This window comes from Rhineura floridana, chromosome 15, assembly GCF_030035675.1.
Source record: "Rhineura floridana isolate rRhiFlo1 chromosome 15, rRhiFlo1.hap2, whole genome shotgun sequence".
Classification (NCBI taxonomy): Eukaryota; Metazoa; Chordata; class Lepidosauria; order Squamata; family Rhineuridae; genus Rhineura; species Rhineura floridana.
This window is the reverse complement of record NC_084494.1, coordinates 33425106-33451792: the sequence shown is the minus strand read 5'-3', so window position 1 is coordinate 33451792 and position 26687 is coordinate 33425106. Positions and strand designations below refer to the sequence as shown.

The 26687-nt window shown below is 41.9% G+C and overlaps 1 protein-coding gene across 5 annotated transcripts in view; it reads left to right on the top strand.

The window, feature by feature from the left end:
- Positions 1 to 26410, top strand: part of BICRA (BRD4 interacting chromatin remodeling complex associated protein) — a 130246-nt gene extending 103836 nt beyond the window's left edge. For 4 of the 5 annotated variants that reach the window (XM_061596328.1, XM_061596331.1, XM_061596326.1 and 1 more), the window contains exons 8-16: positions 1408 to 2115; positions 2944 to 3274; positions 7610 to 7737; positions 8384 to 8509; positions 13281 to 13345; positions 14334 to 14482; positions 15068 to 15162; positions 16090 to 16192; positions 17718 to 26410. In XM_061596328.1, the coding sequence (XP_061452312.1) occupies positions 1408 to 2115; positions 2944 to 3274; positions 7610 to 7737; positions 8384 to 8509; positions 13281 to 13345; positions 14334 to 14482; positions 15068 to 15162; positions 16090 to 16192; positions 17718 to 18934 (2922 nt within the window). In that variant the 3' untranslated portion in view covers positions 18935 to 26410. The remainder of the gene's footprint in view (positions 1 to 1407; positions 2116 to 2943; positions 3275 to 7609; positions 7738 to 8383; positions 8510 to 13280; positions 13346 to 14333; positions 14483 to 15067; positions 15163 to 16089; positions 16193 to 17717) is intronic. The other variant, XM_061596329.1, reaches the window with a different exon arrangement.
- Positions 26411 to 26687: the final 277 nt, after the last annotated feature.

The window sequence follows — 26687 nt, the reverse complement described above, 5'->3', positions numbered from 1 at the left end:
AGATTAAGAGCATAGGGCAGTATCCAATACATTAATTTTGCTAGCACAAGGACAGAAAACCAATGTCACCTTACAATAATTGATTTTGAGTTTCAGTGTTTCAAAATAAAATATCATACAGAACAAAATTACAATGTACCATTTGTAATTCAGTAATATGAGAGCATCGGTCAGGGGTCTGATTACTTTTGCAAGGCACTCGTGTGTGTGTGTGTGTGTGTGTGTGTGTGAGAGAGAGAGAGAGAGAGAGAGAGAGAGAGAGAGAGAGAGAGGTATCTATATGGGTGTGGACACACAATAATCCAAACATAGATTAACATTTCTAGGCCCTATGGGATCAGCCAAAGTGCTGAATAGTTTTCTCCATACTGGATCCTGTTTGCCAGTCTGTGGCCCTCGCCTATTTGTTTCTTCTTCTCTGTTGCTGCTCTTGCTTGCTTCTCTTTGGATCCTAACTAACCCGGGGAGGTGGTGGTTCTGCTGCTGCTGCTGCCACCTATTCTTGCTTTTCTTCCCGTCTTCTCCTTTGTCCCTCCAGAGCTATGCACTGCCCTCCTGGTATGTTACTGTCTCCTACTAGAATGCATATCTCTTTCCTCCCTGTATATCTTGTATTTAAGCAGAGAAGTATTATTTGCAGATTGACTGTCTTAAAATCCACTTGCATGTCTGTATGTTAAAAATGTTGTGCTAGCTGTACTCTTTATACAGAAGTTAGCAGAGGCCTTGCTACTGTGTGGGGATGCCTTACACATACTGGAGCGGCATTTAATTTTAGGCTGATTCAACAGCCCAGGAACGTTTTGTTGCCCAAGACAGAGCAGGTGGAAAAGGGTGTGCATATGCTCCACATGGGGATTAGGAGACACTGCCCCACCTTTCTCTCGCTTTTCCTCAGAAATTTGAAAGAAGCCAGCTTCTTCCTGCCTTCTCTCCCATAAGATTTTGGAGAGAAGCTTTAGACTTAGCTGTCTGGCTGTCTTGGTGGGGGAACCTTTTGTATTTTTTTTCTGTATTGTCTTTATTTTCTTCACCATGATTTAAAAGGCACATCTTTTAAAGCAACATCTTCTACAGCCAAGCTTTGCAAACAAGCTGAGGCAGTGAAATAAATTTGGCAGGCACCCACAAGTATTCTCAGTGGGACAGCATGAAAAATCTGACACTCTACCCCTGGAAGCTTCCCCTCGTGGTTCAGGGTCTCTCACAGTGTAACTGGAAATGAAGGGAAGGAGGGAACAAGCAGACTGTTTGATTCATGAAGCTAGCAATTGTGAGCTTTGAACTTAATAATTCCTGGCCACTTCTGTTGGATTCTGGTGCCTACATACCTCGAATATCTTCACAACAGACTTCTAACCCAATTTACTCTTTCTTTCCTTTCTTTCTCCCCACTCTGCTTTTCAGTTGCCTTCGGGGCAGCAGAAACTTCCTGGAGCCTCCCCATCCCATTCACTACCTCATCCTTCAATGGGGGAGAGCCCCCAGCTCCAGCCCACACACCTTTCACAGATGCAGTCTCCACACCAATCTCGTCCTCCATCTCAGCCCCAGCCACTCTCCCGGCCACCCTCCCGGCCTCACTCGAGGCCTCCTTCCCAACCACAGACTTTGTCCAGGCCTCCTTCCGAGCCCCTGTCAAGGTCCTGCACCCCCCAGACACAGATGCAGAATTTGTATGTGATCCAGAATCAAATAGCTTCTTCCCCTCATGGCCCCAACCAGCATCCTCTGCGGCCCCCCTCACAGCCTCAGGTATCATTCCAAACACCACAGGCCCAGCCAGAGGGGCCGCCTCAGATGGCCACTCCTCCACATCTGCAGCTACAGGTTCAACTTGCTCCTCAACTCCAACCACAGGCTGACACCCAGGTGCAGACCCGGCTACAACCCCAGATTCAGGCTCCATCTGAAGTGCAGCATACCCATTCCCCTCATTTCCAGCTTCAGTTCTCTGCCCAGGGGCCTATCAAGCCCCCCACCCCAACCCAGGCACTTCATCTAACACCAGAACAACAGAGGAGTTTTCAGATGGTTCCGAATCAGTTCCAGGCTCTCTCTGCGATTTCAGCTCCCATACCTCAGCAGAAGCAGTTAATGGACCGGTTTCAGCAGGTAAAGCCAATACATTCAATAGAAATTTGGTGGGGGGAAATCGGGTTAATTCTGAGCCCATTGAAGTTCTCTCATTGCAACCAAATAATTCCATCTATACAAACTACTGTGGTGTAACCTTGGTGCTGCTAGTTTATTCATTATGTTTTTGACACACCTTTGAGCCAATCTGGTGTAACACAGAGCCTCCAGCAACCAGGCCTGCCTCAAAGTCACTCCTCTCTTCCCCCCCCCCCCATCCCTATCCCATTCCAAATATCTCTCTTTCCCTCCCTGGTTTGGGCAGCCCCCCCAACCCAATATCATTGCCTTATTTTTCCATTCAGGATTCTTTCTTAATGGCTGAATTCCTCTCTTCCCTGTAACCCCCCCCCAAAAAAAAATGTCCCTTGAAAACTTCACAGGAACTCACCCTGGAGTATGGCCTACTTTACCACAGATATGCAGGACAAACAAACTGTATCTAAATGTCACTGCCAGTTGTCAGAGCTCTGTGGCCTACATTCTGACTGCTTGTGGGTGGAGCAATGGAGAGACTTAAGGGAGGGTTTAAGAGCAAAATACTTTTTTCCTTTTCGTATTTGTTAAAGCACTTTCATTATTTAGAGGTAAGAACTGAAATACTTTTAGAAATTAAACAGTAGAATAAACTCAAATAAATAGTGGTTTTGCAGTGACTTGTTAGTTGAGCAAATGCATTATGGCATACTCACAGCATTGCCAGTGGGTTTCAAGGCTTTGTCTTGGTGAGCTTGGCTCACATTACGTCCTGAAGGAATTGATGCCTAGATATATTTTTTTAATTCTCTGCCTTTTTATTCCATGCAGATGCCCCAGGGAATTATTCTACAAACGAAACAGCCAACTTCCACTAGCCAAGCACCACCTGTGCTGAGCCAGTTCAGCAGTCAGCCCTCCTCAGTCTTGGTTAGCAGCCAGGGGCAGCAGATTACAGTGACAACAAGTCAGGCTCCACCAGTTCACAGCCATGCACCTGTGCCTGCCTTGGTTCAGCCTTCCAATACAGTTTCAAGCAAAGCAGCTCCAGTGCTTGAAAAAGGGCAAGTACAGAGAGGAGCAGGAGGAGGAGGGCAGCCTGCACAGCCTACGGCACTCCTCCAGCAGCAAACACCTTTGCTGGTCAAATCAGCATCAATATGTACGTTGGTAAAACTCTGCTTTGTGTGCTTTTGTGATGCTGAATTTGGGAAAGAGAACTGTTACTGTTTTATCAATCATTTTGACTGTCGCTCCTCATCTTTTGCTTTGCATATTTGCGTATGTCTGCATGTTGGTGAAGAGTTCCTTTCCCTCTGCTCCAACCACTCCAACTGTGTATGTGTACACACACATGCCTGCCTGTATGGGTAGCCCCGAAAAAAAGGAGAAAAATAACATGCAAACTTGGCAGAAGATATTATTTTTTAAGACAACAGACTAGTGTAAGAAACAACAGACTAAAAGTTGCAGTGTTGAGCTTCATGCGAAGTTATTTCATCCTCCATTGGGCTAGCCTTATAACAGGGCAGTAGAGGGGGGCATATCAGGCACTGCAGGCCACCCGTCTGTCCCATGTGGTAGCTAGGAACATAGAAAGATGCCTTATACTGAGTCATTCCATTGGTCCATCTTACTCAGTAGCTCAGTCTACGCTGACTGGCAGTGGCTCTGCAGGGTTTCAGGCAGAGAATCTCTCCTAGCTGTACCTGGAGATGCCGGGGATTGAACCTGGGACCTTCTGCATGCAAAACAGTTGGTGTACCACTGAGCTACATTCCTTCCCTGTGGGTTCTTTCTAGGCTTTGAGAAGAGAGTCTATGCTACAACCAGCAGGAAGTGAGTTGTTGATGGCAGATGACATTGCCAAGCATAATTCCCAATGCCAATAATAGCCAATGCATTTAAAAATGAATAAGGAACTGGGGGTGCACCCCACCAAGATATTTAAGCCACCCCAAATCAGGCATCCGCACTTTCAGTGACCTTTATGAGATGGCATAGAATTGAGTCCAGATCAATGCTTGCTTTGGGCTCAAGACTCTGTCAAAACATTTCAGGTGGCCCAAAGCTTATTGTGCGGGGTGCACAGCAGCAGTTCCTTATACATTTCCTCCCATACTGGCTATGATTGGCATGGGGGTGCCATACTTGACCATGTCTTGGCCCAGACATGACTCTGTATATGAAGATTATGACAGTGGCTGTTTAACATAAGCTGCTGTTAATGCTGATGTAATGAAGGTAATTTATAGTATAGCTTTACAATTTTTGAGGGGTTTTTCATGATTGTTGTGCTGATATTAAAAATTCACAAATGACCTCATTAAATGTCTGAATGTTAGAAAAGCCAATTTACAAAAAAAGGGGGCATTTGATCCCATAGAAGCAGATATATGCCAGTGGAAAGGGGGGGTAAATGTTTTGTATCAAGCAGGACATCGCAACTTTTAATGTGTTGCTTCTAAGGCTAGTCTAATTGTTCTCTCAAAATGTAATTTCTTTTGCAATTATTTTAAAGTTTATTTTAAAACTAATTTATTCTGCCCCATCCCCTTGATCAAATCTACGGTATTCATAGGCAATAAGAGTGTGGACCATATTTGAGAGATCATGTATGTGTGCATGTGTGTCTGCAGTGGTGGAAGAAATCTGGTTCAGGCCCATCATCCCTCTGCCCTTTCTCCCTACTACTGCAAATTATCACATCTCCCCACTTGTCTATATACTATTAAGGAGTTCCTAGATTGTCACAATTTATATCCTCCTGTTGGTCTCGATCAGTCCATGAGTAAGAACATAGGACTGAGTATGATAAACTGTAGATTTCCTGTTCTTCATAAAGCCTGTAGATTAGGGGCTGGAAAGTGCCAATATGATTGAAATTTTCCTTTCAGCCTATTGGTGCATTTCTCAAATCTTGTTCCTTGAGAACTTGTATGCTACATGAAGATACGGTGGGGAGTGACGTTTGGTTTGCTGTTTTGCTGCTTCTGCATTTTAACTGCCCAGGTGTATACGTTGCTGCCTGTTAAATTTGTCCTAAACTTTTCCCCCTGGATTACTTGAAGATTGCTGAGGGTCTTGGAAAACCATTTAATGATTTTTCTGCCTGTTGTATGTAGCGATTGTAGTGTGCTGTGCTAGATGTTGCATAATTTTTGTGTGTTTTTATTGCTGCTTTTATTTCTTACCAAAAAATTTCTAATTATAATGCCGTGGACCACCTGAATGAAACTCATGGACCACTGTCCACGTTTAGGAAACCCCTCTCCTAACAGTGTACTTTCTGTCCTTAAAGATTTGTATTTACTGCCTGTTTCCCACTAAGTCTAATTCAAGGTATTAGTTTTGAACTACAGAGTCTCTGCATACTATCCAGTGTAGGCTCAGAGATCAGCCAGGGAGGCCCTGCTGGTGATACCATCCTTGAATGAGGTTCACAAATCTGTGGCTCACCGTCCATCTTTCAACACTAGCTGAAAGCCTTCATTTCCCTTCAGGTCTTTTGAGTTATGAGATGTTTGCCTCTTTATTATTATTGTGACAAATGGTTGTTTGAAGTTTTAGATTTATTTATTTATTTTATTAAATTTCTATACCGCCCCATAGCCGAAGCTCTCTGGGTGGTTTACAACATAAAAGTCAATATACAATGTACAATATACAATTCGTATTTGATACAATTAAAAAGAAAAAACAATACAACACATTTTAAATAAACAGAACTAAACAATAAATCTCAACAATGCACATAACATAATAACAAAATAAATAAAACAACCGAATATAATTATAAAAATATCTAAAGATATTCTCCAGTGTCCCATTGTGCTTCTCCCCATCTAACCCCACCTTCTATAACCAATAGCACTATAAACATTTCTTCCATTGTCTTCTTACTCCAAGACAACCCCAAGTGCGATTGAACTGAGCATGGTGTCTTATGCTGTTGGTTTATATATGGTTACCCACCCAAAGGTCATCTGACAAAAGACAGGATATAACACAAAAATAAATATATGTCACCAGATTCTGGGAGGTTGTGCAATGAGGAGAAGGAAAAAGAATCAGTAGTAAATGTCCTTACTATTACCCGGGCACTGAAATAGCCTACTACTGAAACTGCACTGGTTTTTTTCTCTCAAAAGTAATGGTTCAAATCAATTCTTCATTGCATGGATTTTGCTCCAGCTGCATAATATTTCTCAGACAAGTATTTGATTTTCTGTGGGCATTTCAGGGTTTTAATGTCTTATCTCCAAAAAAAGGAAAACTAGAAACTTGTTTAAAAAAAGAAGCCAGAATCCCATTACACCCTCCCATTCTACTTACACATCCAAGTTCCATGTGGAATTCTGCCTGTCTACCATGACCAGGGCAAAGAAGGCTTCCATTGATTTTCCCCAGATTGATTGAAATACCAAACAAGAGCTGACTTAACATTATTTCTTCCCCAGTTGCTCTCATTTTTTCCTGCAGTGTTCCTCCCCCTGCCATTCCACATAAGATTAAAACATCTAGCTCTTTTTCCCTTTATTGTGCTCATTAAAGCTTCCTTGGCCCATTTCCTGAGAGTAGGAATGTTAGCCCTGTTGGCCTGGCCAAACTCCAGTATGAATAATGGCCTTCTCCCAACCCCTTGCAATGGAAGGGCAGAGACTCTGCTTTCTTCGCTTAACTGGTGGAGCAATCAAAGAGTTGGCTTTGGATACAAGAGTTAGAATAGCCAGCTACAGAATATCAAGGACTGCTGTAGTCTCCAGACAGTGTTATGAGGGCCAGAAGTATGTGTTACTGCACAAACATCCTCAAGGATGGTCAGTATACACATTTTTTTAAATGCTTCCTTTTAGGGGTAATGGCTTCACAGTTATGTACTCAGGAGTAGCCTGATCATTATCAAGGGTGAAAAAAAGGGGAGGAAATCCTTAGGAGTCAAACAGACATTTTTAGAAGCCAGCTTGGATGGAAAAAGTCTGCCAGCATGGGGAAAGATCCTGTTCTTGCTGATATGCTTTGGTATCTTGCCTCCCCCCTTCCCCTTCTTCCAAGCAGTGGTTACATGGGAGGAGCCAGGTCTCAAGCCACCCTGGAAATCAGAGCTTCTGGCTTGGGATTCCTTCCCTCAGTGTCTGGCTGCTGGATGCAGTTGAGTGAAGCAAGGGAGGAGGAGGAGGTGGCAAACTGGTTCCACACACAACAGCAAACATGGGGGTGACGTGGGGTGGGGTGGAAAATGCTTGGTCCTGTCCTCTTTAGTCCACCCACTTTCTAGGTGCAAGTTTATAGGTGTTTGTGGGGCTGAGGATCTCCTTTTTTAAAATTTATTTTGACACCACTAGGCCACTTGGCACCACTACAGAGAAAATCTAAAAGAGAGATGTAATAATATCTGAAATCTTAGTTTGACTCTTATAACTTTAAAATGTTTTGTATGTCATTCTGAAATCTCACTTGTTTATATTCTCTTTCTCACCACCCCAATTTTCTCTAGCTATTGCTACTACAGCTCCTGCAGAGAGTAAAACATTTTCCAGCGGCTCCACAACCATATCTGCAGGAAAAGCAACCAATGGGCAAGGAAAACCTACAGGTCCTCTTGCCATTCCACAGCCAGTTCAGGTGGGATTTTTAAAGCTGGATAATGATTCCTTGCAACAAAATGTATCTTTGCTGTTATTGCCTAATATGGGTCTTGCTAAAGCATTATATTGAATGTAGAATCAACACTGTCTTGCTTTAAAGGTTTACTGTCAATAGATACACTGACTAAGCTATCACTCTTGGAGCCAGTTCATACACATAGATAACTTATTTACTTAGTTTTCAGAGTGATAATAAATAGTGAGTTACTTATAGTTTCCCCCCCTAATTGATAAAAGTAGTTAGTCGTTACTAGTTAAATAGTGTAACTATATAGTTTGAACTACTTTCTGGTTGCAATAGTATAGATGTTGCTTTTTTCTGCTCTACCATTAGTTTAATTCTGATTTATGAGAATAACCTAAAGTAGGCTTCTCCATACTCAGGAGGTTTGCATTGCTTTAACTAAACTACTTTAAATTTACATTGCTCTTTTAAAAAGTCTCTAAAGATCCGTATAGGCAAGGTTTTGCGACTACAGCACTAAAGAATTCAAATATCATCCATCTCCACAGGTGTTGGCAATGTTTTAGCTGTCTATGTGGTTAGTAACTTCCTTTGTGTATTTGGTTATAATTCATTCCAATCCATCTGGCATAAAGCTGCCTTCTTGCTTCTTTGGCAGACCAAGCCTGGAGTCATTAGCTCTGTGTCAGGCTTGAATCTGGGGAAAAGTCCGTTGCAGCTCCAGGTAGTTGGAAAGGGCTTGCCTCAACTCATGCCTTCAGCCCCAACCCAAATCCAGCAGCAGGTGAGCCTGTGCAGTAGTATGCAGCTTTTAGAAATTTATTTAAATGATTTTTAACCAATTTTTTCCCTTCTGCCTTGGTACGTTGTCTTGCAATTGTCCCATTCATTCATGGATGGATGGATGGATATAGTTTACGAAAGAGTACAGCATACACTGCATAGAACACATTAGTGTAGATTTAATATTTATACCCTACATTTCTACTACAGTAAAACTCAAAAGTGGCTTACAGTACAAAACAAAGACACATGCTTCATATTTTTGTTTATCGTTTACAATGTTTCCCCAAAAAGATTTCAAGATAAGTAACAACAATAAATTAAACACTAACATAAAAACAACACAATCAAAAGCTACAAAAACTCAAAGCAGCAGAGATTAAAACAGTAATCAAAACAGGCATCCAATAAAACAATTAAAACAACTTCAAAAGAATTATTACAGCATTTAAGCAAAAGCCTTCTTAAGAAGAAAGGTCTCTAAGGTGTGGCAAAGATCCATTAAAGAAGTGGCAGCAGAGGCTTGCCTTGGGAGGGAGTTCCAAAACCTTGGCACAGCTACTGAAAAGGCCCTCTCCCTCCTCCCAGCTAGATGGGGCTGTTGTGCAAAAGGACCTCCTCTAAAGATCTTACTAAGCAGGCAGACTTTTCATCTTCTTCAGGTGAGGCTGTCAATGTGCTGAACCAGTGCCCGGCTGCGACAATGGACTGAATGAGGGCTAATAAACTGAGGCTCAATCCAGACAAGACTGAGATGCTGTTAGTGGGTGGTTCTTCTTTTTTTTTTCAATAATTTTTATTCAGATTTTCATAAAACATACAAGACGAAATCATAAAACATTCAAAGACAAAAAACAAAATCAAAAATAGTTAAACAAAAAGAAAAAAAGAAAAAAAAAACAAAAATAAAAAATAAAGAGTAAAATATTGACTTCCCATTTGTCAAAGATCAAATCAGTTATAAGTCTATAATATATAACAATCCTGTCTCTTAAGTCATATTATAAAATCACTTTCCTCCAGTAGTTATCTTACTTAATCATCAAATCTCATAAACATTACTTTATTCTTTCCACAAAAAGTCAAAGAGAGGTTTCAATTCTTTAAGAAATATATCTATCAATTTTTTTTTTCCAGATAAGCATATCGATTAATCCATCTCATTACTAATTATGATAATCTTATTGTCATAACCATAGTCAAAATAAACATTTCAATTAATCCATCACATCAGAATCTGTTAGGTTCAGTAATTTCAGTAGCCATTGTTCTATTATCCCTATTAGTTCCATTTTCCATCTTCTATCTTCAGTAGTCTTGTTAAGTCCAGTAATTTCAGTATCCAATCTTCCATTATCAGTATTCCATAATAATCTTGCTGTCAAAGCCATAGTCATATAGTAAGAGTCTGATGGGAATTACCTCTATCCCAAATATTTTCTTGCCATCCATTCTGAATAGGTTGCTGAAATACTGCTGTAAAATCATATCTCTGTTCTTTTTTTCAAAATACACTGGGTCATCTCTTGAAAGTTTTTCCATTGTCACATGGCTGCAGTTAATTCCATAGATTTTCTCTATATTGGGCTCCATCACATCATTCCAGTCCAGAAGATTATCCATGCCATTGATAACTTTATCTCTAGAATCTTCATTAATTTCTTCAGAGATAACATTGAGTTCCAAACAATTGATTTTATTTCTAAAGTCCATAGACTCCAAATCTTGTTCCTGTTCCACGTTTGTTCCAATCTCCGGGATCTCCTCTCTCACAGGGACCCCTGTTCCAGTCTCCAGGGTCTCCTCTCTCACAGGGACCCCTGTTCCAGTCTCCAGGGTCTCCTCTCTCACAAGGACCCCTATGTCTTTAATCTCCTGTGTCTCCAAACAATAGATTTTGTTTCTAAAGTCCATAGACTCCAAATCTTTTTCCTGTTCCACGTTTGTTCCAATCTCCGGGGTCTCCTCTCTCACAGGGACCCCTTCCAGGGTCACCTCTCTCACAGGGACCCCTATATCTTTAATCTCCTGCTTCATTTTACTCAATTCAATTTTCAGCTCCTTACAACCCTGTCGCAGGTTTTGTTTCGTTATCTCAATCTCATCCATTATTTTCTGAAACATAGTTATTTCCAGATTCTCAGCCACTTTCTTAATTGCCATTTTAAAAGAAAAATATAGGAAAACCACTTCTTATTTCAGCAACAATTGGGTTAATACTCCAAACTTGGTGACATCACAGTATAAACAGAGCAGACAGCCTTATCTCTCCATGCTTAAGTAAACAAAATGCAGTTCCCAGGATCGAAACAATTAATGGCGGTCGTCAGGAAACAGATTCGTCAAAATAAAATAGACCAAAAAGAGAGTAGTCTCAGACAATATAATATTCTTCAAAATAAAAATCTGGAATAGAAATCCCTCTTCTGTGTATATCTTTAGAATGCAAATCCAGGACAGCTTTTTGCAACAAAAACAGAGATAAGCTATTAATTAGTGAGTAGCAGAGAGAAGTTATGGCTCCCCAGTGAGATGTCAAAAACCGATCAATCTGGCAAATCTCTTTTAAACAGCAACAATTTAAGTCAAGTAAAAGAAAAATATAGAAAGAAGGGTGCTTGCCTGTTAGTGCGTTCTCTCTTAGAAGATAAGATGAACGTTCGCTTTATCAGATAGAGCTTGTTGTTGAAAATCCGTCCCACCTTCGTCGGCTGGACCTCGTCCCATAAATTAATGAGATCTGGTCGTCCCAACAAAAATAGGCTTTGAGGTTAATCTCTTCGTTTCTCCCTACCCGGGAGAAGTTTAATCAGTCAAAAAAAAAAAAAATCTGACTGATATATCTGAATAAGCTTTTTTTGAGGCAGGAGCCCGTCTCAAAAGCAGGCACAGGCTAAGTCACCCTTCCCGGAAGTCCAGTGGGTGGTTCTTCTGACCAGGTGGTGGATGTCCAACCTGTTCTGGATGGGGTTGCACTCCCCCTGAAGGAGGAGGTTCGTAGCTTGGGGGTTCTCCTAGAACCATCTCTTGTCACTTGAGGCTCAGGTAGCATCGGTGGCACGGAGTGCCTTCTACCAACTTTGGTTGATGGCCCAACTACATCGCTATCTCGACAGGGATAACCTGGCTTCAGTTGTCCATGCTCTGGTAACCTCCAAATTAGATTACTGCAATGCACTCTACGTGTGGCTGCCTTTGAAGACGGTTCAGAAACTGCAGCTTGTGCAAAATGCAGCGGCCAGATTGGTAACAGGGACCAGATGGTCCGAACATATAAAACCAATTCTGGCCCGCTTGCATTGGCTGCCTGTATGCTTCCGAGCTCGATTCAAGGTGCTGGTTTTGACCTATAAAGCCTTACACGGCTTGGGACCACAATACCTGATGGAACGCCTCTCCCGATAAGAACCCAACCGTACACTACGTTCAAGATCAAAGGCCCTCCTCCGGGTGCCTACTCCAAGGGAAGCTTGGAGGGTGGCAACAAGGGAGAGGGCCTTCTCAGTGGTGGCCCCCAAATTACAGAATGATCTCCCTGACGAGGTGTGCCTGGTGCCATCACTGTTATCTTTTTGGCGCCAGGTCAAGACTTTCCTTTTCTCCCAGGCATTTTAGTATGTGATTTTAAATTGTTTTTTATATTGTTTTGAATTTTAAAATTGTGTTTTAAATTGTTTTTAAAATATGTTTTTAAATTGTGTATTTGTTTTAATGTTTTTGATTGCTGTAAACCGCCCAGAGAGCTTTGGCTATGGGGCGGTATACAAGTGCAATCAATCAGTCAATCAATCAATCAATCAATCAATCAATCAATCAATCAATCAATCAATAAAAGGCAGTCCTTCCAATAGCTTGTCTGAGCCTCTGCAAGCACCTTGCTCACATTCTCAAGCTGTAACGACTGAAACTGATCATACAAAGCCAACAGGATGGTACATTGGGCATCCCACTTGGATCTGTCCTGATATGACTATAGACATTCTTGTTGGTGGCTGGTCTTCTCTCAGTCTTACTAAAGAATTCAGTTTTACCAACATCAGGTTCCAAATTTTCATAGAATCATAGAGTAGGAGGAGACTTTGTAGATTCACACTTACCCTCCTTCTGCTCAGTGCATGAAATGCAGAGCTAGAGCATGTACAGCAAATGGCAATCCAGCCTTTGCTTGAAAACTTCCAGTGACGGACAGCCTCCACCCCAGGTAATTGGCTCTGTTCAGACGGTTCTTCCTGTTAATAAAACACACCTTTTTGAAACTTAACCCCATTAGATGTAGCCCTGCCCCCTGGAGTAGTAGCCTTTGCCCTCTTCTGTGTAACATCCTTCCAATATTTGAAGAGTGCTATATTGTCACACACACGCTTCAGTCTTCTCCAGACTAAATGTACCCAATTCTTTCAACCTTTCCTCATAGAACTTGTTTTCTATGCATCTAACCATCTTTTTTGCTCTCTTCTGAACCTATTTGTCTAAAGCGTCTAAGATTATGAGAACTCTCCATCACTATCTACCAAAGTCTCTTAATTTTCTTGCATGGACACCATACATTTGCCTTATTAGCATCATCTTATTATGAGCACAATTTTAACCAGAAGGCTGCCTCATTACAAGCACATCTCTGCATTTGCCTTAACCCTCCAAAACCATCCATCCATCCTATATATTTGCCTTTGTTCACTCTGGCCCACTTATATGGAAGTAGGAGGTGCTTTTCTTTGTGGTCTCCAGTTCACCTGTTGCCTCTTTGTTCTTATGTTTCCTTTCCTCACCAGTACGATAGCAAGCTTGGAAGCCTGAAAAAGCCGCCTCCAATGCTACAGCCCAGCAAGGAAGCTTGGTAAGTCTGTACCAGAGGACTCCAACAAATATGTAATCCTAAGAACAGAAGCAATGCAGTGGGATGATAGTATTTATCAGAGGTGGGGAACTAGATCAGGCCAGCAGGCTGGATCCAGAACTGGCGCACCCTCCACAAACCATGTTTATTAGGTGGTTGGGGCCGCCCACCAGATGAGATCAGGTGATTGAACTAGAAAGAAAGCATTAGAAGCACACTCTTGAGTGTACTCTGGATTCTTCCTTTGCAGCTTGAATTCCAAGCTGTGGCTAGACGAATTCCTGCCAAAGCAAGACTTGCATCCAGCGCCAAATGCAAGCCCTTCTTTTGGCAAGGATCAGCTCCACTCAGGAGTTCCTGAGTGGATTCAATTCCAGTGGGAATTGCACTTGACACCAGATTTAAAAGGCATGAAATGCAAGCCCTGTGGGCAGAGGAACAGTCTAAGGTTTTGCTTATTTGTAGCCATGGCTTTATCTAGCCCACACCTGATTGATTGATTGATTATGCACCCTTCACCATAAGATCCTAGATTGGGCTACAACAACCATGTCTACAATTGTAAAAAGAAATAAAACCGCTACACATACAAATATTCCAAATGGAACAACATCAGCTGACATACGACATGCATTATGGGGCAGATGTGCAAAGTTGGGGGGAAATGGCATCACAGACTAAATTAGGATCCCTGGCAAACCTAATATGGTCCACAGACCTCATGCTTGGTTTATGACAAAGCTTGTCCCACAATCAACCAGTTCTATTTCATTTCCCATGAGCTAGGGGTGCCAATTTTTCATGGCTTGTGAAATTCTAAAGGAAGATATGGCTGATGGTATCTAAATATTTTTGAGCCAATGTTGTGTAAGCATCAAGTGTTGGTCTTGGACTGGGAAGACCCAGGCTTGAATCGCCACATGAGGTTTGCTGGGAGAGATACCCTGGGATAAAACTCACTTGCCGCCTTTTCTACTGCTTCCTTTAGTTTCTTGGAACAGCTGCATAAACACCAAGGAGCAGTGCTGCATCCTGATTACAAAACATCATTTCGTTCATTTGAAGATGCCTTACAGAGGCTCCTACCATACCACGTATACCAGGGAGCATTGCCTTCTCCCCATGACTGTCGGAAAGGTGAGTTTCATCTGGGACTCACCTACATCAAATGCAAATGGTTGGATTAACTCTGTTTTCCAAAGCTTATCTATTAGTTCTCCAGGCACTAGCTCCCCATTCTGTCCAATTCCACTACTGTATCCCTACTGATAATGATAATCCTCATGTCATGACTGCAGTGGGAGTGAAGGAGAACTACTCAAATCAACTGAAATCCCAATTGAATTTCTCTGTCCTGAATCCCTCATAGGGTTGGGATGCACCTGCATTAGCAACCCTTTTGCATTTTTATTTTTGCACCTTTGGGGCATACTGCACGTGACTGTCATGTGGGTACCCATTTGTATATATACTTACTAAACCTTCTAAATCACTTAAGGCATCTGATAAAATAGGCTGTCTATGAAAATTCATGCCAAAATAAATTTGTCCATCTTTAAGGTGCGCTGTTAGAGAGAAATATACATACAATTTTACATTAGTGCGTTACGAACATCCCCCAGTAACTAGAAGACCTTTCCTTACAGTAGTTCTCATTTACAATAGGCAATTATATAACCTTTTCCTTCCTTCCTTCCTTCCTGCTGTTGTGCTGTTTTCTAGTAGATGAAGAGTTTGAAATGGTGTCAACACAGTTGTTGAAACGCACACAAGCCATGCTGAACAAATACCGCCTGCTGCTCTTGGAAGAATCACGGGTAAGTGTTTTCTTCACCAGCTCCCTCTTTGAATAGATAGATTTTCCTGTTCTTTGCCTCTGACGGGCATTCAGCTGGATGACATGGTTGTGTTTGGGAGCAACCTGTCACAGTAATATGGTACTCTCTGAGTCTGCTATATATCTTTGATTATGAATGAACTTGAGGAAGAAGTGATCTCGTGGAGAGAGAAGAATAGGTGGGACTGTACATACATTGCCAAAAACCCCTCATTGTGTTTCAAAGAAACCCAAGTTCTGTACCTAGAATGAGTTAATGCAAATCAATAAATGATGCCAGAACACTAGAATTTTTTTGTGGACAGTGGTTACATATTTTAAAACACCTCCACAACTGTCAACGCTAAAGACTTCTTATATATAGGTTCTTACACAGATCTGTGGAAAACAAGCAACTTGTCTAAATCCCTATCAATTCATTAAAGACAAGCAGAAAACTGAATTTTTTCATTGGAGGTGGGAACCAGTGTCATCTCCTGAGGACTGGAGAGCTACACTGGTGGATTGCTGAGGAGAGAAGCTCTTATATAGGAGTGCCTCATGACCACATTTCCTCCCATTCGACCTGATCATCGGGCCAACTAAAGCTTGTCCATTTATACATACAAACAAAAGGAAGAGCAACAGAATAAATGTACTACTTTCCCCTCTATCACTGGCTTCTTAATACATGATTGTTTCAATCATTCATCAGTCCCTGCCACATCCTTATAAATGTTCTGCAGTCACTACCCTGAGGACCTTAATAGTCTAAATTTCAACAGTGAGGCAGACGGGAAAGGGAAAGAATGTACAAACATATAGATTGGGAAGGGGGCTTCATCAGGCTCAGCCCTGTGATTTCTAAGTGCCTGCTTTGCCTGACACAATATTGCCCCTGACACAATATTCTGTACTTCACTGGTAGAGAGTCAGTCCTTCAGCAGAGATGGTGATGATCGACCGGATGTTCATACAAGAAGAAAAGACAACCTTAGCTCTTGATAAGCAGCTTGCAAAGGAGAAGCCAGGTAAGGGAAGAGTTATTTCATTTCTCTGTGTAGCTTACTTATTCTGGTGTATATGTTTCCCCCACACCCTGCTATTTTAAATTTCAGTTAAGCCATGCAAAATGTGAAGTTGTTATAAACCAGGGTGCTTTTGAACAAGTGCCAACTGCCTTTCTCTCACCAGTGACCTCTATTAAAGACTTCCAAGACAGAGGGCTGACTCCCAGCAGGCCTGACCTCCAATGCTTCATGTCAAAAATAAAGCAATGTGGGTTGAGAAGCTGGTTGTGTTTGGACAATCGTATCTCATCTTAATAAACCAAGATATGAAAAAGTCTTTACTATGCTGTCCCATCTCTCCTACGTTCACAATGCACCTTGGTAAAATGCAGATATATCCAACGAACCATATTTTCTTCTTTCATCTGAACTGGGAAACTTTGATTACCAACATTGGAACAAGCCAAGATCTTCAAACCACAGTTTGAAGTTGGTTTAAGATCCAAAGTCCCAAAGCTGGTAACCAGATTTTGTGGTTCGGATGAAAAAAAGAAATGAGCTATAAAGGGAGGAAAGAAGGGGTTGTGTACACAGAAAAAAATGTCTTATTCAGCTGGATGCAGGGCCAGCACCAAAGGGTGATCAGGTTGAGCCCTGGCTGAGAGCCCCTGAAGGGCCCCTCCTTAGGGTAGGAGAGTAGTGCTCTGTTCTGTGATCTGCGGCAGCATCAGCTCCCAACCCTGCCATGGATTGCAGAGAGGGAGCTCCCAGACACTCCCCACAATACAGTCAGCACAGGCTTCAATAAGCTTGCACACACACCCCACCTACCTCTCCCATCTCTGAATGACTATGCACACCTGCCTGCCATCAACCAAGATGGCGGTGGGGGCTCCCCAAGGGGGGTTGGGCTCTGGTGCCCAAGGGCCTAGAGCAGGCTGGTGCCCAAGAGCCCAGTCATGCCTGGCGCCAGCCCTGGCTGAATCAACCAAATGCATGATGGTTGGTCAATGAGCAGCCTACAAGCTTGCAGAGCAATTTTATTTGATCCCCATTGACCACACTAAGTTTTAATATAGATGTGGTAAAAGTTTTGTTGAACAGTTTTTTTTAAGGAAAGGAAGCAATGAGTCTCCTTCCTTGTTTTATACCAACATTTTTGCATGAAATAGCAAGACAACTTCTGGAACGCCAAAGCAGCATTGGTCTGATGGGCAATCTTTCTCCTCGGGGGATCTTACAAGAAACACATTTGTGACCTATCATGTAGGTGCAAGAACTCCATATTTGTGACAGTTTCCTGTGATGTGATGCCAATGTTGTTATAGAGCATCAGCACCTGTGAAGGAGGCTAGATTGTAATTTGTAATCAATCTAATTTGTAATCAAAGAATACAGTGGCCCCTGAGACTAGAGAAGTAGTCATCTCTGGGTTAAAGTTTGCTGTTGATAGCCCTGGTGATTACTATTGCCTGAGTCTATGGTGGCATGAGAAGATCTTCTCAATCTGCTTTTGACTGAAATAGTGGTTTTTTTTCTCTTGCAGATGAGTATGTCTCCTCATCTTCACGGTCGCAGAGTTTTGCTTCTTCTCTGGCTCAGGGCTCTCTGTCGAGCAGTGTTGCTTTGGCTTCTGAGAACCTGAAGACACCTCCAGTGCAGATGGCAACCCAGATCAACCCCACAAAACTGGTCATCAAGCACAGTGGAGGCTCTCCCTCAGTCACGTGGGCCAAGGCCTCTCCGTCGTTGGATGGCGACGAGGATGCCTTGCCTTCTAGGAGTAAGCCACCCATCAAAACCTATGAAGCTCGGAGCCGGATCGGACTGAAACTAAAGATCAAACAAGAGGCGGGGCTTAGCAAAGTGGTTCACAACACTGCCTTGGACCCGGTTCACCAGACACCGCCTCCCATGTGCACAGTGATCAAAACAGCTGAGCAGCACTCATCAGCTTCTGCTGTTGCTACCACCGCTGCCACCTCGACGGCGGGACAAATGAATGGGACAATTGATCATATCACAGCAGCTCCAATGGAGAAAAAGCCCATTGTGACTTACTGCAGGCTTCCTCTCCGTAAGACATACCGTGAGAATGTGGAAGCTTTCACTGCAGATAAAGCCACTGACACGTGCCTGAAAGAGAGCAGCTCAAAAGTTGGTATGGTGCCAAGCACCCTCATCATCAAGCAGGATGGTGGCTCCAGGAGTGTCATCACCTCCCACAAAACTCATGAGAGCCCTTCCATGGCTGGGGCAGAGAAGAACAGGTCAGAAGAGAATGCCAAGCATACCTTTTTCAACCGGAGCGATGCCCGTTCCCTAGTGATGCAAGAGAGCCCTGCCCCTCCTAAGACCGACGATTCAACCAGTGGCCTTATGAAGGAATTAGCAGAGGTTGAGGATGAATTTTATCACAGGATGATAAAAACAGAGCCACCTGACCATGGACCTGCCTCTGAACTTACGTGGGAGGTGCCCCTGCCCCCAGCCAAACGTAGAAAGTCAGAGTCTTTCGACGTGGACAATGCCAGCTTCTCCAGTGATAGCCCCCCAGATGACTCACTCAATGAGCATCTACAGAGCGCCATTGACAGTATCCTGAATTTGCAGCAACCTCAGGCTGGAAGCCAGAACACCCGAACACCCTCCTCTTCATACAACTCCTCCTCCTCCCCTTTCTCTTCACCTGCCCATCGCACAGACACTTACCTTGCCCCCAATCACAATGGCGGCCTTGGAGCAAGGACGTTGAACAGATAACAGAACTCTAAACTGGGCAGAGACTGTACAAAGAGAGCCAAGGACCGACGCTTCTGCTGGCTGGGAAACGGTTGGAAGCCAAGGTGCCACTTCCCAGAGACCTGATAGAATAGAGCTGATACCAGAAGGGAAGAGTGGGGGTCTGGGGTGGGGCGGGCAGTGAGAATGTCCTACAGAGGCTTCATCCATCCAAGTATTTATATGATGGGGTTTGGTTGTTGTAAAGTACAAGCTACGGCTGGATTTACAATACACTTGTCTCATCACATGCACCATTAAAAAAAAAAGTCAGCAAATGCCAAGCAGGCAGGTGGGAGGGGGTTGGATTGGGGGCCCATAGGTGGTAGTGTTGGCTGTGTAATATTTAGATTCTGTAACAAATTGCTAATTTGAATCTCTAAATAATAATTGGGTTTTATTCCCCCCCTCCTCCAAACTCCACACCTATATTTTGGACATTTTAGTAAATTCCAAGACAGAAGCCAGCAGGGAGGCCAAAGGAATGGGGCAGGACGGGAACGGCTCCAGAGGAGTTGCCACAAGGGGCAATTTATGTAATTGATTTTGTGAGGTTTCTTAAGTTATTTTAAGTATAAACTGTCTGCTTTTCTTTTTTAACATAAAAATAGATTCTGAACAAAATGCAAAAAAGAAAGGAGAAAAGATACAAACACTAATGCTTAAAAACAAATAAGCATGGATTGAGTTTACAAATAAACCAGTTTCAAAGAGGAAACCAGTCCCTCTCCAGACAGCCATGGCTCTGGTTAATACTGTAATGATGGGTGGAACAAGGAAAGTTCTGACAAGAGGGTGTACTTTTCTCTCTCACCTCTTCCCCTTCCCCTTCTAAAAACAAGTGAACCTTTTGTCAATAGCAATCCACTCAAAATGCAAGAGGTGTACAGTTGGTTGGGCATTCCCATGTTGGGGCTTAGAAGGTCAGCCAGGCAAGGACAGGAAGCCAAGCAGGCTCTGTGTTTTTGCTCTTTCACCCTTTGCAGCAGCTGCCAGTGTTTCATCCCTATTTGTCTCCTGGAGTTTCAGTTTCTCACCTTGGTTTCTCCCAGTTTAAATACCATGGTGCTGCACCTCTCATCTCTCTTTCTGCTACCTGCATGTGGACAGGAGTCATGGGATAGGGTGGGAATCTCTTTAGTGAAAACTGTTAGTGTCTTCCTCTTGTCATCTGGAGGAGAAGGTAGCAATGCCACTGTTAAGTCTTCTGTGAGGCCTTTTAACATAGCTGTGCTATTCCCAGTCACTGACTGGGAATAAAAAGAGGCATTCTTGCAGCTTTACTCAGTTCTGTCTCTTGTTTGTTCACACTTTTGACATCAGATCTCCTGTTTTATTTTCCTGTCAATGATTCTCGTTTTGTCTACCCTTTCTTTCTACCCCATGATGCCTAGGAACTTTTTTGGAATGCAACTTCCAGTATAGAATTTGAGTGTCAGCAGGAAAATTTGGCTTGTTTATCAGAGAGTTTTCCCATGGTATGTCAGATTTTGTATTTCTATGGGAATAAACTAATGCCCATAGCAGAAATCATAATGTATAAAGGATTTATACAAGTGTTTGTAAGCAAGTCATATGCTGGCAGACCAACCTGCTTACAATTCTTAGATTACCTCTGACGTCATTCACAGAAAGGCAAAGAGATAAAACTTTCCCACATCACAGTTGTCATCACAGAGGTAACTTGTGTGTGAACAGACAGCTATGGTAGAACACAGTCCTTGGTTAACATCAGCTTGACAAAGTTTAGACCTGGATACACGAGAGACTTACACATGAGAGAGAGAGGGGGGCATGCAAAATAAGCAGTATGAGCTCTGCCATTCCAAGTCTTCCAATCATGAGTCTCCCCTTTCCATTGATAAATGGGAGTGCTATGATACAGAGCTGTAAGTATCCTTTACGCCGTGCACCTGAAAATATAGGATGTTTGTCGATGGGCCCTCCACATGGTACAACTGAGGTCTCTGTTTCTACCCTCTGCAGCTGTAACCTTCACACATGACATACTTCACTCTGTGTTTCTTCTTCCACTCACAGCTTCCTTATCCTTGCAAGACATTGCCACTTTGCGTAGGTGCCATTTCAGACCTTTGAAAATGCCATCTCTTTCCTTTGTTTCTTATGTAGCTTATTAATGTCCTCTACTGCCACATACTCTATAGGGGCGAAGGTTTGCTGAAATGGCAAATGCTTAACTTCTTTTTTAAGGAGGCATCTCTTTAGCCTGCTTCCAAAGACAATTAAGAGCATCTTCATGTCCTCCACAGCTTGATTGTGTGAGGATAAAAGAGCAAAACAGGCTTGGAGATGGTTTGTCAGCAGACAGTCTCCTGCTTAGGGAGTTTTGCACAAGCTGGAGATCTACAGAACCACTCAGGAGACAAGTTGGAAAAGTAGCAGACTCCTCAGCTTTTAAAAGAGCAAGCGTATTTGCCAGTCAGATCTTTTTAGTGACGTGAAGTAGCACCTTATTGTGACCATTGTTAGTACTTGGCACAAACAGAAAATAGTACATTGATGAGTAGAAATCAGTGATATGTTTGAAATGGTGCTAACTAACAAAACACTGGGCTACTTCTACCTTGTTTGTAATCCCTTAAAAGTATCCTTGCTCTGACCTAAGCTGTAATACAGCTTCTCCTCGATGAGGAGTTTTGCATTACTCTTTATATGCTCTTCCATTAAGAAAAGGTGATGGAAGCTTACTATATTTTCCTGTTTTGAGTCTCTCTCTGTTTCTAGTACAGCCACAACAGCCTGTACCAAAGGACAAGGACTTGTGTTGTTTTGCAGATTGACATTGTGAAGAGTAAATGTGAGCTGGAGTTGCTAACCTTTGGGTTTTCAAGTGAAGATATCAGGGTCCTCCATAGCACATTGCAACTTACTCTGGCATGATGATTCTTCCCCAAACCTTTTACAACATAGTGTTGTTGTCCAGCTTCAAAAGGGCAGTGCTGGGCTTGGCTTTCAGCATCTTCAAGTTAAAGGATCCTTACTGGGAGGCACTTGTAATTCACAATCTTCCAAACTAATCTGCAAGTATCAAATTTAATGCAAAATCCAGACCATAATTTTCTGTTTATAGGTGCCAAAACTTGCCTATGGTCATGTCTGTGTCCTCACCATCACCATACACAGTACAGTTAGAGAGAGGTTTCTTCTGTTTTGAGCCTTGTACATATCCAACAGAGTATAAAAACAAGACTGCATGTGAAGATGAGATCTCATGTGAAGATGAGATCTCAAGAGAGAGTTCATACGCTGCCATCAATATCATTAGTATGTGCTTGTAGAAATCCTCTAATTTTGCAGTACTGTATAAGATAATCTTCTATGTAAGTAAGACTGGATTGGGAGGGGGAGAGAGCAATTTCCCCCCAAACTCAGAGCCTCCTTCATTATACCAATACCCTACTGAACAGTGTAGTACACAGTTGGTGAACAAAGAAAGGGGTAAAATTGTCAGTGTTGATTTAACATCTAGAGGATTTTTCCTTTATTGCTTCACAGATCGTTTCTTAATGTTCCAGTTTATTTTGTACTCTTTGCAGTTTTACAACTTGACTTTCTTAACTGTAATCCTATCAGGTAGGATGACTCTCCATCTCTGTCTCACATTGCAGTCTGAAGTACTTGCCCTGATAAAATGTTGTATTTCCAGCTCACCAAATTTCCAGGGGCATGTTTAGGTTCCTGTTGGGTCAAATTCAGTGGTGAGAACCCAGTGTGTACTGATTTTTTGTACGTGTACTCCTTGTGGCTACAATTAGTCTCCTCTCCAAACTAGTTGTGCTACCTAAAATAAAAGCAGACATGATAATGCCCTTGCATACAATTTACAAAGCAATGGGTGCTGCCAAAAAGTTTTATTTTCTTTATTATTAAGCAGAGGCCTGTTTTCTTATTTTCACAGTTGCCTACTAATGAACAGCCAGCTTATCTACTATCAAAATTGGATTTCTTGTTTTGTGCCACTGCATCCCACAATCCCTGCTTCTAAAAAGAAAAAAAAAAGAAATACCCTTTCTTGACATCCAAGTTTCAGATTAAACACAGGCCAACCTACTCTTTTGGCTGCTGTCCCAAAGCATAAACCAAGAGCAGAAGCAAGGCCCAAAGATAAGCTGTTTGTCCTTTTGGAATGGTGCCAAGTGATCTGTATTCACCCATTAGCTATAAATCTTTTATTTTCTCTCGTCTACCGTCAAGACTTCTTTATTTCTTTCCAAGAAAAAAATGCTTTAATTCTGGTTTCCAGGAGTCGGGAATTTGCTACAGCTGCCTTCCGAATTCCTTCACGCTCTCCTTTTCTACATTTTCCCCCTGCAAGGAGCTCTGAAACAAAGTTTCTTTGATACTTTCCTCCCCTGGTGACCTCCACCACCACTCTGTCCCTGGCCAAAAACTCTGATGATAAATTGTCATGAAAAGTTTTCAACTTTGTTTAAAAAGCAAATTAGCCAGCTTTGTTGGGGAAAAGGCTACAGAAACCAGAACTCTGCAGATGCAGTAACTTTTCTAGGTTTTTCCTTTAAAATGACAATAAACAATTATTTTCAGAATTTCAGCTGCCAACCTGTTATGCTGAAAATGCACATTTTAAAAAGGTTAAAATTTAGATTTTCCCAGACTGCTGAATATGTTTTTCAATCAGGGCCTTCAAAAGGACTTGGCAATTAGAACAGTGAAAACATCTTAGTCTCTTCTGGATACAGAAAAACTTCTAACATTCTCAACACTCTTTTGCTCACTCCCCCCCCCCCGAAACCAAACACAGTTAAGTGAGGCCTTATTTTATATATTCATTCTAAAATCATTCATTCATTCATGTGCTCATTTGATATATTCATTCTAAAATCGTGTGTATGTGTATGAGAGAGGGGTGTATATCTTGCATATGCTTGCAGAAACAGCTTGGGCATTATGGCATTTGTTTTAAAAGGAGAGATGAGGGAGTCATTTTAATTTTGTCACCAGTTTGAATTGTCTAGGACTCATACAAGTTCTCTTAAAAGTAGCTATTTGTTGGAGTTCTGAGCAGTTTTGTCCCATCTCTCACTCCGTGCACTTCTGTGCATGTGTCTGGTTGGCTTTATTGCTTTATTTTCAAGTTCTGCCTCGTTTTCCCTTGGATGTTTGCTCCTGCAGGGCTACTTGAGCAAACACAGAAATATAACATACAAATTCTTTTTTGTTTACCTGTTCAGTTGCAAGGCATGTTTGACAGCTGTCTGTCAAAATTAGTTCTGGGATGTGAAGGTAGAGAGCTGACCAGTATCTCTAGTTTAACTATATGGCTAGAGAGACTGAATGCAGGCCTTTTTTAAAAACAAATAATTATTATTATCTTGCCTTACCATTGCACTCACACTTTTTGACCAAGGACAGAGAACATGTAAACCCATCTAGATTTCTGCATTACATTTCTTCCTCCAAGCCTTTCTGTGCGCACATTACTGAATGTACCTGCATACATTTTTTTCTGTTCTGTGGCTGGTTGTCCTTGGTGGCTGCATTTCACCCCCACTCCCCCCCCAAAATGAGGCAATACCAGTAGTCCTTCTACCCTAAAATGTTGTGTTAGGGGTAAGACAGAAAATGCTAGAGAATGTCACTGTTGGTCCAAGCCTAATCTTTCTTTAAGCTTTACTGTGTCTTGTGAAGTAGAGAAAAAACTTTGTGTCTTAAAAGTGCAGTTTACTGGATAACATTTTAGGGATGTAATTGAACCAAAAAGGGGGTTACAAGGTCTCCATCTCTCTCTGTCTCTCTCTTGTCTTTGACAAAATGTGTTTCAAAACTCTTCCCATCTTACCAATTTTGCAAATTGCTTAAGAAAATTGTATGCCAGAGCCCCAGTTCCAGAGTTTTTGTGCTCCATTACACATAAATGAATAGTGCCTCGTGCAGAAACTATTGTGTCCACACCAGAGTCCCCACAAGGGATCTCTGGATCAGGCTGCAGCTTTTTTTTTTTTAACAAATGCAATCCACTCTGAATATCTCCTGCACAACCCCCATCATTTAAAAGGTGTATGTGGATTAGGTTTATACAACTTTAAAGAAGAATGGTAATGTCCCTGTCTGACTTATGCATTGTAGCAGGCCACAGTTTAATTGCACAGCTCTTGATTTAATTTTGGTTCTGTGTAACATGACATTTTAAAACTTATTTCTTGCAGGGAGAGAAAGCCTTTTGGAATGTTCTGGAACACTTGTCCATCTTCCTCCCCCTTAAAAGTGATACTCCATTGCAAAGCATTAGCTACAGCCTTTTAGAAAGAGACCAGGAGCAACCAGAATATAGTCATGCTTTGTTGCCCTGATCCAAAGCTCTGTACATACTCTGATGCATGCACAGCACTCCTGCACATGCAGGCTTTACCAGCCAGTGTGCAATGGAAAGCTCACAAATTCCTTCCCTCTGCTAAAGTCAAATTGAGTTCCATCATCTGCCAGAAACTGGTGATTTGGGGGCATATCAGTTCCTCTTGCATCATGAAGAGGTGCTGGAGGAGTATCCCAAACAAAAACCAGATTTGGTTTTGAAACACTACTTGCTAAAGCTTACAGTTCTCCCCACCTATAACCCCCTTGTTACCATAATGTGGGGGGAAACGTGTATGATTAGGAAGCAATAAGGGATGTTTTAACTCCCAGGCTAGTGGGTTTTTTCTTTTATATATATATATATATATATAAAAAATGTATGTGAAATTGTTTGGCTTTTTGTTTAGTGTCCTTTTATTTTTCTTCTAAAAAGTGTGGATTTGGGATCGCTAGCTCATTTGGTCACTGCCTCTTCTCACTACAATGTGGTTACGTTAAGGGGGGGAACTTTTTCCATCAAATCAAAGATTAATATACATTGGCTGTCTCATTGTTATGGGAAAGTATATTTTACATTTTTCCAGTATTTTGAAACAAAGAGACCATGCATTTTTGTTCACAAGTGCAAAAACAGAGGGAAAAACCCCTGTATCTTTGTGCATGTTTAAATTTTCATTGAGGGATTTTTTTAAAGGGGGGGTATTGTAGAAGAGAATGAGAGATGCAGATCACTACTCTTGAGAACCTTCCACCTTCCCACTTCAACTCATCACCAAATGGGTTTGGGAGGATAATTCTGAAAGGTCATTTTCAAAAGTTATTCAAATCTATTTAGGCCCTTCTGAATCCTTCCGCTTTTCCACCCAGCACCAATTAACAGGAAGGCTTTCCAAATATCAGGAAGCAAAAAGTAATACCCCACTCTTTTTTAGTATTAAAGAATAACCAGTTTTTCTTTCCTCCCCCTGCTGGTACCAGATTGAACTTCATCACAGTTCAAAAACAAAATATAGTACTATAAAATAATTTTGTACTGTATTTATTGTGTATAACAATTTTTTAAAAGAATTATGTACATTTAGTACTTCTGTGTAAATTAAATTGCTCTTTTTAAAAATTGTATAGGAATTGGTTTGGCTTTTACTTGAAAGAACGAAAAAACAGAATGGTGGGCTTTTTGAATTGTCTCCTGCTTGAGAATTATAAACATGGTCCAGACCCAGCCCTTTCAAGAGGCAGTGTGAGATAACAGCCTCAGGCGGTTAGCCTTGGGACAGTGGGAAACGTGCTGGCTTGGGTTGTGAGTGTACAATCTGCTGGGAAGGGGGTAGTAAGAGTGGGGCAAAGAAGAGCCTTCAAATAGGTCTGCAGTCAAGTGGAATTTATTGTAGATATTACT